The following is a 13,371-nucleotide window of genomic DNA, read 5'->3' as shown; positions in this document are numbered from 1 at the left end:
ACGAAGGTACCAAAAGAAAAAATTACAAGTTAAAATGCCCTAAATTCCCTCCCCAACTTGCACTCTGTCTCTCTCTCAAAAATAAAAATTTTAAATGCCCCAAGCCGGCGGATGGGGGTGGAGGTGGAGAAAAAAATAAATTAGAAAAAAAATAGGGGCGCCTGGGTGGCTCAGCCGGTTAAGCATCTGACTTCAGCTCAGGTCATGATCTCATGGTTCGTGAGCTTGAGCCCCGCATCAGGCTCTGGGCTGACAGCTTTGAGCCTGGAGTCTGCTTTGGATGCTGGGTCTCCTTCTCTCTCTGCCCCTCCCCTGCTCATTCTCATTCTCTCTCTCTCTCTCTCTCTCTCTCTCTCTCTCTCTCTCTCTCTCTCAAAAAAGAATAAACATTGGGGAAAAAATGTAAAAATAAACAAATAAAATGCCCCAAGTTAAATATTTGGGATATGTCATTAGCAGACAAGGATTTTCTCTTCAATCCTGAAATAAGAAGCATTGGCTCCTTTACCCTTCGTCAAACCAAACGACAGTTGTGGGGATTCCTGGGACCAGCTGGATATTGCTGAAGTGGGATTCCTAATTTCTCTGCTATTGCTCAATCTTTAAATGTCTTACTTACGGTACTCCAACCTAGAGCTCTTCCACTGCTTTCCTCAAAAACCAACCACAGACTTTTGAGGAGGTGAAACAGCTCACTCCATCCCTGCTCTGGGGCACCCCAATGATCAACTGTCCTTCTTCCTCTTTGTTCACAAACGTGAAGGTAACGCTTTAGGAATTTTGACATAGAGACACGAAGACCAACACGGGTCTATACGACAACCGCAGTAGTGTAATAGCTGGGCCAAAGAGTAAATGCCATTGTAATTTGTATAGATATTGCCAAATTGCACTCCCTAAAAGCTACCCCAGTCCTACATGATCTCTCCATTTGGCCTGGGCTTCCTCAAAGAATGGTGGCTGGGTTCAAAGCAACAAGCATCTCAGGGCACTTGGCTGGCTCAGTTGGAAGGGCATGCAATTCTTGATCTCAGGGTTGTGAGTTTGAGCCCCACGTTGGGTGTAGAGATCACTAAATAAATAAATAGAAACTCAGGGGGGAAAAATGGATCCCAAGAGAACCAGGTGGAATCTGTTTCACCTTTTATGATTTTGCCTCAGAAGTCACATAGTGTCATTTCCTCCATAGTCACATATTCAAGGATAGAGACATAGATCATACCTTTCCTTGAGGCGTGTCAATGTCACATTGTAAGAATGGCACATAGAGTGGAAGATCTTCTATCATCCTGGAAATTTTCACTTTTTTTTTTTTATTTACTTTTGAGACAGAGAGAGACAGAGCATGAACGGGGGAGGGTCAGAGAGAGGGAGACACAGAATCTGAAACAGACTCCAGGCTCTGAGCTGTCAGCACAGAGCCCGACGCGGGGCTAGAACTCACGGACCACGAGATCGTGACCTGAGCGAAGTAGGCCGCTTAACCGACTGAGCCACCCAGGCACCCCCATCCTGGAAATTTTCAATTGCCCACGCAACTCTTTCTGTTCTTTTTACTAAATCCATGTAAATACAAATTGAACAAAGAATTCTTTAAGACTTCAGAACACTATAGGGGCACCTGGGTGGCTCAGTTGGTTGAGCATCTGACTTCAGTTCAGGTCATGATCTCACAGTTTGTGGGTTCGAGCCCCACATCAACTCTGGGCTGACAGGTCAGAGCCCAGAGCCTGCTTTGGATTCTGTGTCTCCATCTCTCTCTGCCCCTCCCCCGCTCATGCTCTGTCTCTCAAAAATAAGTAAATGTTAAAAAAAAAAAAATTTTTTTTGAAGACTTCAAAACACAATGAAATTGTTACCATGGCCCATGAAAAGAACTGTACTGGGTATTTTGTTTGCTCCTCTACAACCACCCTCCTCCAGTGTCCACCCACCCATTTGTGGGTGTTCTGCACCCACAAATGCTGGCGCGTATGGACTACATCAATAAGCCCTCTTGTTTATTGCCCTCTTCTCATTGGGTCCTGCCAATGAGTGGCATCTACAGAAGAGAAGTCTGGGAGAAATGAGGTCAGGATACTTATTCCCTGCCTGGATTATGGTTGCATTTCTTTTTTTTTTTTTTTTTTTAATTTTTTTTTTTTAATTTTTTTTTCAACGTTTTTTATTTATTTTTGGGACAGAGAGAGACAGAGCATGAACGGGTGAGGGGCAGAGAGAGAGGGAGACACAGAATCGGAAACGGGCTCCAGGCTCCGAGCCATCAGCCCAGAGCCTGACGCGGGGCTCGAACTCACGGACCACGAGATCGTGACCTGGCTGAAGTCGGACGCTTAACCGACTGCGCCACCCAGGCGCCCCTATGGTTGCATTTCTTTACTCACAGCCTCTGTCTGAAGACCCTCCCCCATCCTGTCCTTCCCTTGCCTCTTTAGGATTAGGGGTAGGAATGGCTTCCCCCTGCTTCTAGCCCTGGAATGCTTCACTTTCTTTTGCTGGTTTCTCTTAACCCAGCCTACAGCTTTGTAAACAGCCCTTTCATTAAACTCTCCTTAAGTACTTGGTTTTGGTTTCCAGGGCTCTGAGATAATATTTTGCAAAACCTGTTAATTCTGATGTGATCTTACTGAAAATAATTTTGCCACTGACATTTCAAACCTAAAGAATAGAAATACTTGTAAGACTCCTCTGTCAATTCATTCATGATACAGAAAACACAAAGGCCTACATTTGCTGCTTTAAAACTGGTTAAGAAACCTGTCTCATTTAAATTAACACCATCAAACAAGTAATTCCACACTTGTTTAATTACACGTAAGTAAACGCAACAAAGCAGAAAGTATGAAGAGCTATAAGAGGGGACACTGACCCTTCAGGGGGTGGTGGTTAGGGCTTTCCTGAAGACAGACACTTAAGAAAATCTCAGACAGGAGGAGACACATCTAATGCCAACTGATTAAAACTGATCAGGTGACTAGTCACAGATACTTCATCCATATTATCTAATTTGTCCTCAAACTGCTATGTTGACATGGGTATTGCTGTATTATTTTTCATAGATGATGAACCAAAGAATAATTTGTCAATAAATAAGAGCGATTATACAGTTCATTATTGAGTGAATGGACAGATGTACAAAGAATGGTGTTCTGTGCAGAATTTTCCGAAGAAAGTCAAAGCCTCAAATTAATCCAAGAAATCTTACCGCATCATGAAGATGCTCGAGATCCCAACTAACAACCCCGAATCAATTTGTTCCTTCTTTTCGATTCGTTACTCAGAAATCTGAACTACAAGGCTGGTCAGTTGACGGGCACAACCTGTGCTCTGGGTCGCTTTCTCATACATTGGGTGGCTTATTCCCTTTTTTCCCTCTTCCTCCTCTTTACCTCCCCAGCGCCGTTGACGCCCAGTCTCCGGTTTTACCCACGTCGACCTGGTGGCTCCACTCAAGGCGCCTGCGCACAGGCCTGGCCCAATCGGACACCACCCAGGGCTGCGGCGGGCGGGGATTGGTTCCTCATGTCCCAAAGAAGCAGAAAGGGGCGGGGTTTCTCCGGAAACCTGTGGCGCCTGGCCGCCGGAAGTGAGCAAGAGAGTCAGAAAAGTTGTTTGTTGTCGCCGGAAGTGTGGAGGATAAGGCGCTGTCGGGTGATGGCTGCGGAGGCTGAGGATAAGGTGGGTGGCAGGCTTTGTCCAGGGGTCTGGGATAGGAGCGTCTGCGGGTGGAGGTTTGGCCTAGACGTCGAGGCGATGCCAGAGAGGGAGGCGCACACACCGTGGGGCCGGCGGGGGGAATCGGCCTGGGCCGCCCCGGCTCCAGCGGGACCTCCTCGCCGCAGGTGCCGGTGGACTGCGCGGAAGAAGGGGAGCTGCCCCCAGCTGCGGCCACGGAGCTGGCCGCCCAGAAGCGCGAACAGAGGCTGCGCAAATTCCGGGAGCTGCACCTGAAGCGGGTGAGTGGCCCCGGAGGCATCCGAGACCCGTCACCCAGGCAGGCCTGTGCGGGGAAGCCGCACCGGCGCGCCTGACAGACCCGCAGGGCAGAGGAAGATCTTTCCCGGCGGACCGCAACCTCGGGAGCACACTGGAATCACTTGGAGAACTTTTAAAAAATGTTCATGCTTAGGCCTCACTTCCAGTGTCCTATTTAATCAGTTTCTCGACCCAGACATTGGTATTCTTCTTTTTAATTTTTTTTTAATGTTTATTTACTTGAGACAGAGAGACAGAGCATGAGCGAGGGAGGGGCAGAGAGAGAGGGAGACAGAATCTGAAACAGGCTCCAGGCTCTGAGCGGTCAGCACAGAGCCCGACGCGGGGCTCGAACTCACAAACCATGAGATCATGACCTGAGCCGAAGTCAGATGCTCAACTGACTGAGCCACCCAGGTGCCCCTGGTATTCTTCTTTTTAATCGACCTCTCCTAATCGCTTCTCGGCCTTTTGGCTAAGATCAAGTGTAGTATCTGTTCTTATCAGTTTAATCGACCTCTCCCTGGACCCTCCTCTCAGCCCGTGATTCTGTCAAACCCTTCTTTTTATGGAGGGGGGGATACCGCGGACCAGAAATGGAAAGGAGTTTGTTTGTTGTCACACAGCAAGTTGGCTAGTCATTCATTTGTACAAAAAGTGCCCACCACCCCCACCCCACCGTCCCCCCAGCTTCTAATGTGCCATAGCCAATTAGATAGTGCGGGTACTTTGGCAAATATGAGAAGTCTTCTGCCTGGTTATGGAGGCAGGTCCATAACCAATAATGACTCCACGACTTGTAAATGCCATTTTAGAGGGAGGAACAAAGTGTCTCAAATACAGAGAAGGAAAAAAAAAAAACAAGTAAAGACTGATGGGACAACTAAGCTGCTTGAAAGATGAGTAGGATATTATCAGACAAGGAGTTGGGAGGGAGAGGTATCGTAGGAACTAGTGGAAACGCAGAGTCCTCATTGGGGGGGGGGGGGGCCTGCAGGCAGCTGGAGACAGGGTATGTGTGAGGAACGTAGTTACCCGTGTTTGTCCAGAAGAACTCCATCTGAAAACTAGTCAAACACACATACTTCATTTGAAACCCTCTGTAGGGAATAGGGTGGATGACGCGTGAAGAATAATATAATTTGAACCTCACCCTTTTGCAGTCGTTCATGAATCACTGGATCTAGGTAATCAGTAACTGCAAACATCACAAAAAGGGAGCAAATCAGATTGCTTGTGTCTTGATGGAAGTATAGAACACTAGTTCCATATAATAGAGTTGTTAAAAATAACCTGAATTGAATGAAACCACGAGACCTAAAATTTACAGTAAATACAGGGGTCAACGGAGTATGCGAAAGGACATCATAGGAAGGCAACTAGCACTTTGAGAAACAGAGGACGGTCAACCTGATCATTTTCACAGTCCCCAAAAAAGCAGGGGGCAAAAAAAGAATGGAGAAGGAAAGTATAGATTAAATAAACGTTAGGAGATGTATTGACTAATCCCAATATATGGAACTTGTCTGAATTCAAACTGTCCAAATAATGAAGCCTTGAGCCCATCAGGGAAATATGAACATTACAGGATGTTTGATATTAAGGTATTAATGATTTGGGGAACGTGATAATGGTATTGTTGTTAAAGAGGTATTAAAATACTTATGGGGCGGGGGGGGGGAAGCGTCAGAAATCAAAAAATTTGAGTCTTGGCCTAACTCTGCCACTAACTCTGAGCTAAACACTTTCTCAGCTTCATAAACAATAGGGGAATTAGGTTGGAGTCCTCATATCACCCTCATGGTTTATACATGTGACCACCTGTCTGCTTGTCCAGTGTTTTTCTTTAAATTGCTATTTAAATTTAATATTGCTATTTCAATGGTAATTTAAAATTTTTTATGTCTTTTTAATCTGTAGGTTTGCTTTTCACCTTTTCTGTTTCTAGGTTTTGTTTTGTCTTGGAGTTTTGTGTTTTGTTTGTTTTGAGTTCTGGGAAGTTATTCTGTTTAATTTGGTTGGTAAAAAGATTGGTTTTTTTGTAGTTTTCCAGTCAAGATTTTGTGGTTACATTCTGATGGTGTCTCGTGCCCCACTTGTTTTTAAAAGGTGTTAAGAAAGGTGTCTTCATGGGGCACCTGGGTGGCTCAGTTGGTTAAACATCTATGACTCTTGGTAAAGCTATAGATACAGGTGTTTACCTCCTAATCTCCCGCTCCCTAAAATTCCCCACCACGGATCCCCGCGTAAAATTCTCTAGTGACTCTCTTCCTTTCAGGATAAAATCCAAAATGTTTGCTTTGGACGCCTGCCATACTAGGAGACAGGTCATGTCTATTTAGATTTGTTTCCATACCTGGGCTGACAAATTTTGTGTCCTGGTGGTAGAATGAAGCTCGAAAGTTAAACCACCAAGAAGTTGTGGAGGAAGACAAAAGACTTAAATTGCCTGCAAACTGGGAAGCTAAAAAAGCTCGTCTCGAATGGGAGTTACAGGAAGAAGAAAAGAAAAAAGTAAGTACAATCCGATCCTCCACAAGCTGTGGATTCCAGGGCGTGTTGTGTTTTGTCACGACAGCGTAGGGCATGGGAGGTAAGCATTCTGGCTCCGGTCTCCTCAGCTGCCCCTTAGAGAGCTGTGAGAATAAAATACGTGGAACACTTAACGTGTCTGTGAGCTACAGTAACAAAAGCTCCAACAATAAGAAACTGTAGGGGCGCCTGGGTGGCTCAGTCGGTTGAGCGTCCGACTTCGGCTCAGGTCATGATCTCGAGGTTTGTGAATTCGAGCCCCGCGTCGGGCTCTGTGCTGACAGCTCGGAACCTGGAGTCTGTTTCGGATTCTGTGTCTCCCCCTCTCTCTGCCCCTCCCATGCTCATGCTCTGTCTCTCTCTGTCTCTCAATAATTATAAATAAACGTTAAGAAAAAAAATTTTTTTAGGAAACCGTAAAGCTCATGAGTCTCCCCTGTGTCAGTTCCTGGTTGAGCAGCCCAAGTGACCTGGCCTGATCCAGCTGTAGGGGAGGTTGGGAAACGGGCAGCCCTGAGCCCAGGAAGGAGGGGAGAAAGCATTTCAGTAGACACCTAATGTGTCCACCACAGCTGTTTTTGGTGTCGTTACAGATGTATTACTTCTTAGAGATCGTAGCAAATTCCACAGTTTTCTTTTCAGGCTAATCGACTTACAGTCTTGATAGCAGTCATGTTTTTCCCCCTTTTTAGGAATGTGCCGCAAGAGGGGAAGACTATGAGAAAGTGAAGCTGCTGGAGATCAGTGCGGAAGACGCGGAAAGATGGGAGAGGAAAAAGAAGAGGAAAAACCCTGACCTGGGATTCTCAGGTAAAGCTGGCTTTTATTTCATTGAATGTGCCTCTTAATAACAGGGCTACTAATGCCCCATCTAAAACAGTCTGGGCTCTCATTTTAGATTATGCTGCTGCCCAGTTACGCCAGTATCATCGGCTGACCAAGCAGATCAAACCTGACATGGAGACATATGAAAGACTGAGAGAAAAACAGTAAGTCAGTGTGACTTAATAGTGTTTTTTTGGGTTTTTGTTTTGTTTTGTTTTGTTTTTAGAAAGAGTGTGAGCAGGGCAGAGAGAGAGAAATTCTCTTAAGTAGTCTCCATGCCCAGCGCGGAGCCCGACATGGGGCTCAATCCCATCACCCTGGGATCCCCACGACCCTGAGATCATGACCTGAGCCAAAATCAAGAGCTGGACGCTCAACCGACCGAGTCACCCAAGCATCCCAATAGCGTATTCTCTATATGTTACTGGAAGGACTTGAATTTAAGAGTGCTGATCCTGGAGCTTTGCTTCCTGGCCTTGAGTTCTGGTTCCACCACTTACTAGACCTGTCATACAGTTTTTCTCCCTGTTTCCTCATCTGTATACAGGAAATAATAGTAGTGTTTCTCTCCTAGGATTATTGTGAAGATGAAATGTATTCATACGGCGTACTTAATGTTTGACACGTAGTACTGTGTCATCATCCTCATGATTATTATTGTTGCTATTCTGTGTCCCTTACCCGTGCACTTGGGCAGTAAGCATTGCTAAGCTACACTTTGTTTCCCTAAGACAGGTAGTGTGCTTAAGGTCAAGACTGTTTCAGTGTGGAGAGAGCACTGAGTTGGGCAGAGGACACCATGTTTTCATTCAAGCTCTTTCATTTGTATGAACTCGGCCTCCCTTTGTGTCCGTTAGCCTCTGGTCCTCAGCTGGCACCTCATTTGGGTACTGGAGTATATAATTTCTTAAATATCTTCTTTTAGGTCTGATTTCTATTTCTTTGAAATCAACTCTGATCACAAAGATTTCCATTTTTGCCCACTAAACATTGTCCAGTTCTTTTTTTTTTTGTAATTTTTTTTTTCCAACGTTTTTTATTTATTTTTGGGACAGAGAGAGACAGAGCATGAACGGGGGAGGGGCAGAGAGAGAGGGAGACACAGAATCGGAAACAGGCTCCAGGCTCCAGGCTCCGAGCCATCAGCCCAGAGCCTGACGCGGGGCTCGAACTCACGGACCGCGAGATCGTGACCTGGCTGAAGTCGGACGCCTAACCGACTGCGCCACCCAGGTGCCCCAACATTGTCCAGTTCTGATGGCATAGAATCTCTATGGTGTTACTTACACCCCGCTCTTTCTCAGTGGAGAGGAGTTCTACCCAACATCCAACAGTCTTCTTCACGGAACACACGTGCCTTCCACAGAAGAAATTGATAGGATGGTCATAGACTTGGAAAAGCAGTAAGTACTATAATGCAGCCTTCAGCTTTGTACTGATCTCATGCCTCGTGACAAAAATAACTTCATGGTCTTCAAGTGTAGCAATGGGGTAGAGAGTAAGGAGGACTTGAATTACTAGTTTGAAGAGTGGTCCCATTGACCATCACTTGTGTATTTGTGTTTTGAATAGGAAAATTATTAGGCAGAACCAGCAGTTCTGAAACTGTATAAACTCTGAAAGTAGTGTAATATATCACTGCCCTTGTATTTCAACATGACCCTGGGTTATTTCCCAATCTGAAGACTAGATCTGAAGTAAAGTACTATTGACTTGTAAATTCAGGAAAGCTCACTGAACCCGTTTCTTTATGTAGAATTTCCTAACGATACTGCCTTCCATCTTAACTATGAGAACAAAAAAAGCAGCTTGGAATTTTGTATATTTGTCTCCATTACTGAATTTTATATTCTTAACTATTTGAGCAGGTTTTATTAATATCAAAAAAGAAAGTAATTTTGAATGTTATAAATTTTTCTTCCTCTAGAATTGAAAAACGAGACAAATATAGCCGGAGACGTCCTTATAATGATGATGCAGATATCGACTACATTAATGAAAGGAATGCTAAATTCAACAAGAAAGCAGAAAGATTCTATGGGAAATATACAGCTGAAATTAAACAGAATTTGGAAAGAGGAACAGCAGTCTAATCTCCTTCAGGAACTGTTTTAACTGTCAAATTATAACAGTAAATCAGGGCTCTATTAGCTCTCTTTTTATAATTTGTGAAGATGTGTGCTATGACTATTCATTTTCACTCTTATATATATATTTATTATTATTCACTTGTTTCAGAAAAAAAGATGTCTTGTGTTTTCTGTATTCAAAGTGTGTGCTTCGTGTGTGCATCTTGCTGGGCTTTATTCCTAGTTACAAACGTGAATAGGATCATCATCGTCCTTAGATTCATCTTGTTGGACTTGACCTACAGTTGAACTTGGGAGCTTCAGAGATAGAATGTTACATTGGTACTAACTCTTCTTGTAAGCTATGGTAGGTGGTGAAAGGAAGGGGACAGTGGCTCTTGGAAATTCACCTTCAGCCCCCCTACCCAGCAGCAGTCACAATTAACAGGTGCTTGCCTATCCCATGCTCTACCCCATGGCCCACGTACATTTATGGGGCAAGCACAGAAGGTAGGAACCTGATTCTCTAATGACATTTTGTAAATACACCATTTTCAAAAAGCAAATTTCCTTGGAAGAAGGTAAATTAAAACATTTGGTCAAAGTATTAGTAAAACTTACATAATACAATCTTTTTTTAAAGCCTAGTTGAAATGTTAACCTTATTTCAACTGTTAATTAGGACATGTAGTTTCAGTAGTAATTATGGGAAATATGGGACAGAAAACCTGAACGTCTGGAGTATCCCATAAAAGTAGAGATCGTGTCAGTTTACGTGACTAAAAAGACTAGGACTGGGATCAGTAAGTTGGGCACACCAGTATTTAGTGAACCAGTATTTATGAACATGAAAAGATGCTCCCATCTAGAGAGGCTTGTACAAGGCAGAGAAAAAAATCCAGCATGTACATACTATTTACACTTGCCTCTGCAGAATGCAAACAGAAACAGTAACTTTGACTTCCTTTTCAAAACAATTCAAGACAAATACTCATGCTGCCCAATCTTCTCAAAAAGGTAATAATCTGCCAGTTGTATGAGGTTCTCCAGTATTTTCAAAGAAAACATATACCATAGTACTAAGGGGAAAAGAGAAAGGAAAGATTAGTCGGGATAGGTTTCAGAGAAGTCCTAATAACCTGGATTTAAAGGAAAAATAGATTTCTCTAAAGGAGAAAAGCACTCCCAACCGCCACTGCTGCTTCAAGCAAGAGATGTGTGATTTGAGGACTACTCTGAAGGTGACTGGATGTTCAAAGTCACCCATTCTAACAGGCAATAGCAATCATAACAATATACACAGTAATAAGTTCAGAGTAAGAAAAGTTCATCTTGAAGAGCTGATGGGGTAGGCACTGGAGAAGAGCTCAGGAAATTGATCTTTGGTTAGTAGATGGTAGTTAAAGGCAGACAGTGGAGGAAGTTGCCAAGAGAGCCTGTAGAGGGAGAAGCAGGCCAAGGATAAATCCTAACAACGGGCAGGGCGAAGGACAAAGGGCCAGTGTAGAAAATGGAAGAGGTCAAAATAACAAATGCATGTAAATCCCTGAAGGAAATTTTGAGGACTTTTATAAAGAAAGCATTAAAAGTAAGCACTCTTAAAGATGACATTTTACTAAACTTAATAGAGGTTTACGGCAAACAAGGCGAAAGAACAGCATGCTACTGTGAGTTAACACGATTTCTCTAGTTTACGCCTTAAGAAAAAAAGCGTTAACACCTGAACCTATACATAGGGCTGTGCTTTCCAAAATGGTGGTCACCCACCATATGATCATCTACTGATCCCCTGAAAAAGTGGCCAGGACAAATTCAGGTGTGCTTTAAGTCTAAAGTACATGCCGGATCCCAATACTTGGCACAAAAAAAAGCAAAAGAGCACTATTTATTGTAACATTGAAATGCTATCTTAGATACACTGGGGTAAAAAAATTACACTACTTTTTTTACCTTTTTTTTTAATGTTTATTTTTGAGAGAGAGAGTGTGAGCAGGGGAGGGGCAGAGAGGGAGACACAGAATCTGAAGCAGGCTCCGGGCTCTGAGCTGTCAACACAGAACCTGATGCAGGACTCAAACCCACGAACCTGAGCTGAAGTTGGACATTTAACCAGTTGAACCACCCAAGCCCCCCTGTTTTACCTTTTGCAATGTGGTTCTTATTTCCCCTGGATAGCACTAAATTTGTCTCTTGGTACAATTTTTCACCATCAGGACCATCTATGCTGCCCACCAGTTATACAGTGATAGGGTATCTATCACACCTGGGCAACTGTATCCCACTAATGATGGCCAGTCTGGGTTTACACACACACACACACACACACACACACACACACACACACATTGTAAGTTATCTTCTGTGTTACAAGGCCCAAAAACTGACACCACCATAGACCTGACCATGCCCAACAGACAAGGTCTATTTAGATAACCGTAATCGTACACCTGACAGGACAATTAGAAAAGAGAAAAAGAAAAAAGGATATAAACTATACTCTCTTCAGGGCATTAGAAATAAAGAGAAAATGAGCCAACAGACTAAGAAATCAAAGAGGAAATAGCAAAGCCATTCAAGCATGCTAACAAGGTTGAAGGAAAAGCTAATGGTTAAGGAGGAAGGATCACTGTAGAAGCAAATGTCAGAAGGTGTAGGTGCAGACCTTTATGTGAAGGGGTTTGGCTGAAGAATTACAGGACATGTCCAGTGACTTAGCTCATAAGGGCTAGTATATTTGAATACAGGTCATAATCACGGTAAGTGTTGCTACCAGTGAAATGAAGGTAAAAAATGTCATTACCACATCATTCTTTCCCAAAGTCTCCCTCGCAAAGAAATCCTTTTGAGTTCTGCAACTGGGCTAAGGATACCAACTAAATACACTAACCAGGTGATCATGTTAACATTTTCAGTTACAACTCAAATCCTAATGTTTTACTGGACTTTGCTATAACCAGGCCAGTCTACCGATATTCTCTCTCGAGTTTCCTTAGAATAACAAACCCACCACAAACTCTTACTCCTTTATGAACACAGGTCACCCTCCCAATAACTATGGTTAACTTAGATATAAACTGGACGTGTTCACACACACAGGAGTGCTGCTGGCTTTAAGGATGAGAATGTAACCAAGCCATCATAAATAGGAATTACATGTCTAGGAATGTATCTAGGTCACTGTTTAAATTTTTCGTAAGGTCAGGGGTGCGCCTGGGTGGCTCATGTCCAACTCTGGATTTCAGCTCGTCATGAGCTCTCGGTTTGATGGATTAAGCTCTAGTCAGGCTCCACACTGACAGCACAGGGAGCCTGCCTGAGATCTGATCTCTCCCTCTACCTCCCCTGCTGAGTTATTCTCTCTCTCAAAATAAACACACTTAAAAAAATTTTAGAGCAGCTCTTTCCTATACAATGTTCTATGATAGAAGCATTCTATCTGTTCTCTCCAATAATACAGCCACTAGCCTTAACTTCAGAAGTGGTTAGTATGACTGAGAAACTAGGGGCAATCGGGTGGCTCAGTCCGTTAAGCGTCCGACTTCGGGTCGGGTCATGATCTCATGGTTCATGGGTTTGAACCCCACGTCGGGCTCTGTGCAGACAGCCCAGAGCCTAGAAGCCTGCTTTGGATTCTGTGTCTCCCTCTGCCCTCCTCCATTTGTACTCTCTCTCAAAAACAAGTAAGACATTTAAAAAAAAAAAAAAAGAAAAGAAACTAGATGAGCTGTCAGCACAGAGCCTACTTGGGATTCTCTTTCTCTTTGCCCCTCCCGCCTTGCTCTCAAAATAAACGAATACTAAAAAACTTTTTTAACTAGAAAAGCATAATAAACAAAACCTCAGATTTTAGAGCTCAGTGAGGCATTTCCACTTCTCCCTCTCCTGCCGAGTTTCCTGCCCTAAAGACTGCATTTTAACTTGTCCAGCACAACACTGTGCCAAAATTCCATAAATATTAGGCCTAACTTCT

The 13,371-nt window shown here is 43.7% G+C and overlaps 1 protein-coding gene, 1 long non-coding RNA gene and 1 pseudogene across 2 annotated transcripts; 2 read left to right on the top strand and 1 right to left on the bottom strand.

The window, feature by feature from the left end:
• Positions 1-3,557: 3,557 nt before the first annotated feature.
• Positions 3,558-9,597, top strand: LOC131505261 (pre-mRNA-splicing factor SYF2). Its single transcript, XM_058718587.1, has 7 exons — positions 3,558-3,678; positions 3,843-3,956; positions 6,364-6,489; positions 7,200-7,317; positions 7,406-7,496; positions 8,637-8,735; positions 9,260-9,597. The coding sequence occupies exons 1-7, from the start codon at positions 3,655-3,657 to the stop codon at positions 9,423-9,425; spliced, it is 738 nt and encodes a 245-aa protein (XP_058574570.1). The 5' UTR covers positions 3,558-3,654; the 3' UTR covers positions 9,426-9,597.
• On the bottom strand, positions 4,216-4,641 carry LOC131505262 (uncharacterized). Its single transcript, XR_009258339.1, has 2 exons — positions 4,493-4,641; positions 4,216-4,422 (listed from the first exon to the last, which is right to left on the bottom strand). It is a non-coding gene; the product is annotated as an uncharacterized LOC131505262 (long non-coding RNA).
• LOC131505948 (U2 spliceosomal RNA) lies at positions 4,431-4,571 on the top strand (annotated as a pseudogene).
• Positions 9,598-13,371: the final 3,774 nt, after the last annotated feature.

This window comes from Neofelis nebulosa, chromosome 2 (genome assembly GCF_028018385.1).
Source record: "Neofelis nebulosa isolate mNeoNeb1 chromosome 2, mNeoNeb1.pri, whole genome shotgun sequence".
Taxonomy (NCBI): domain Eukaryota; kingdom Metazoa; phylum Chordata; class Mammalia; order Carnivora; family Felidae; genus Neofelis; species Neofelis nebulosa.
The sequence above is the reverse complement of the archived record's forward strand: the minus strand, read 5'-3'. Positions and strand labels throughout refer to the sequence as shown.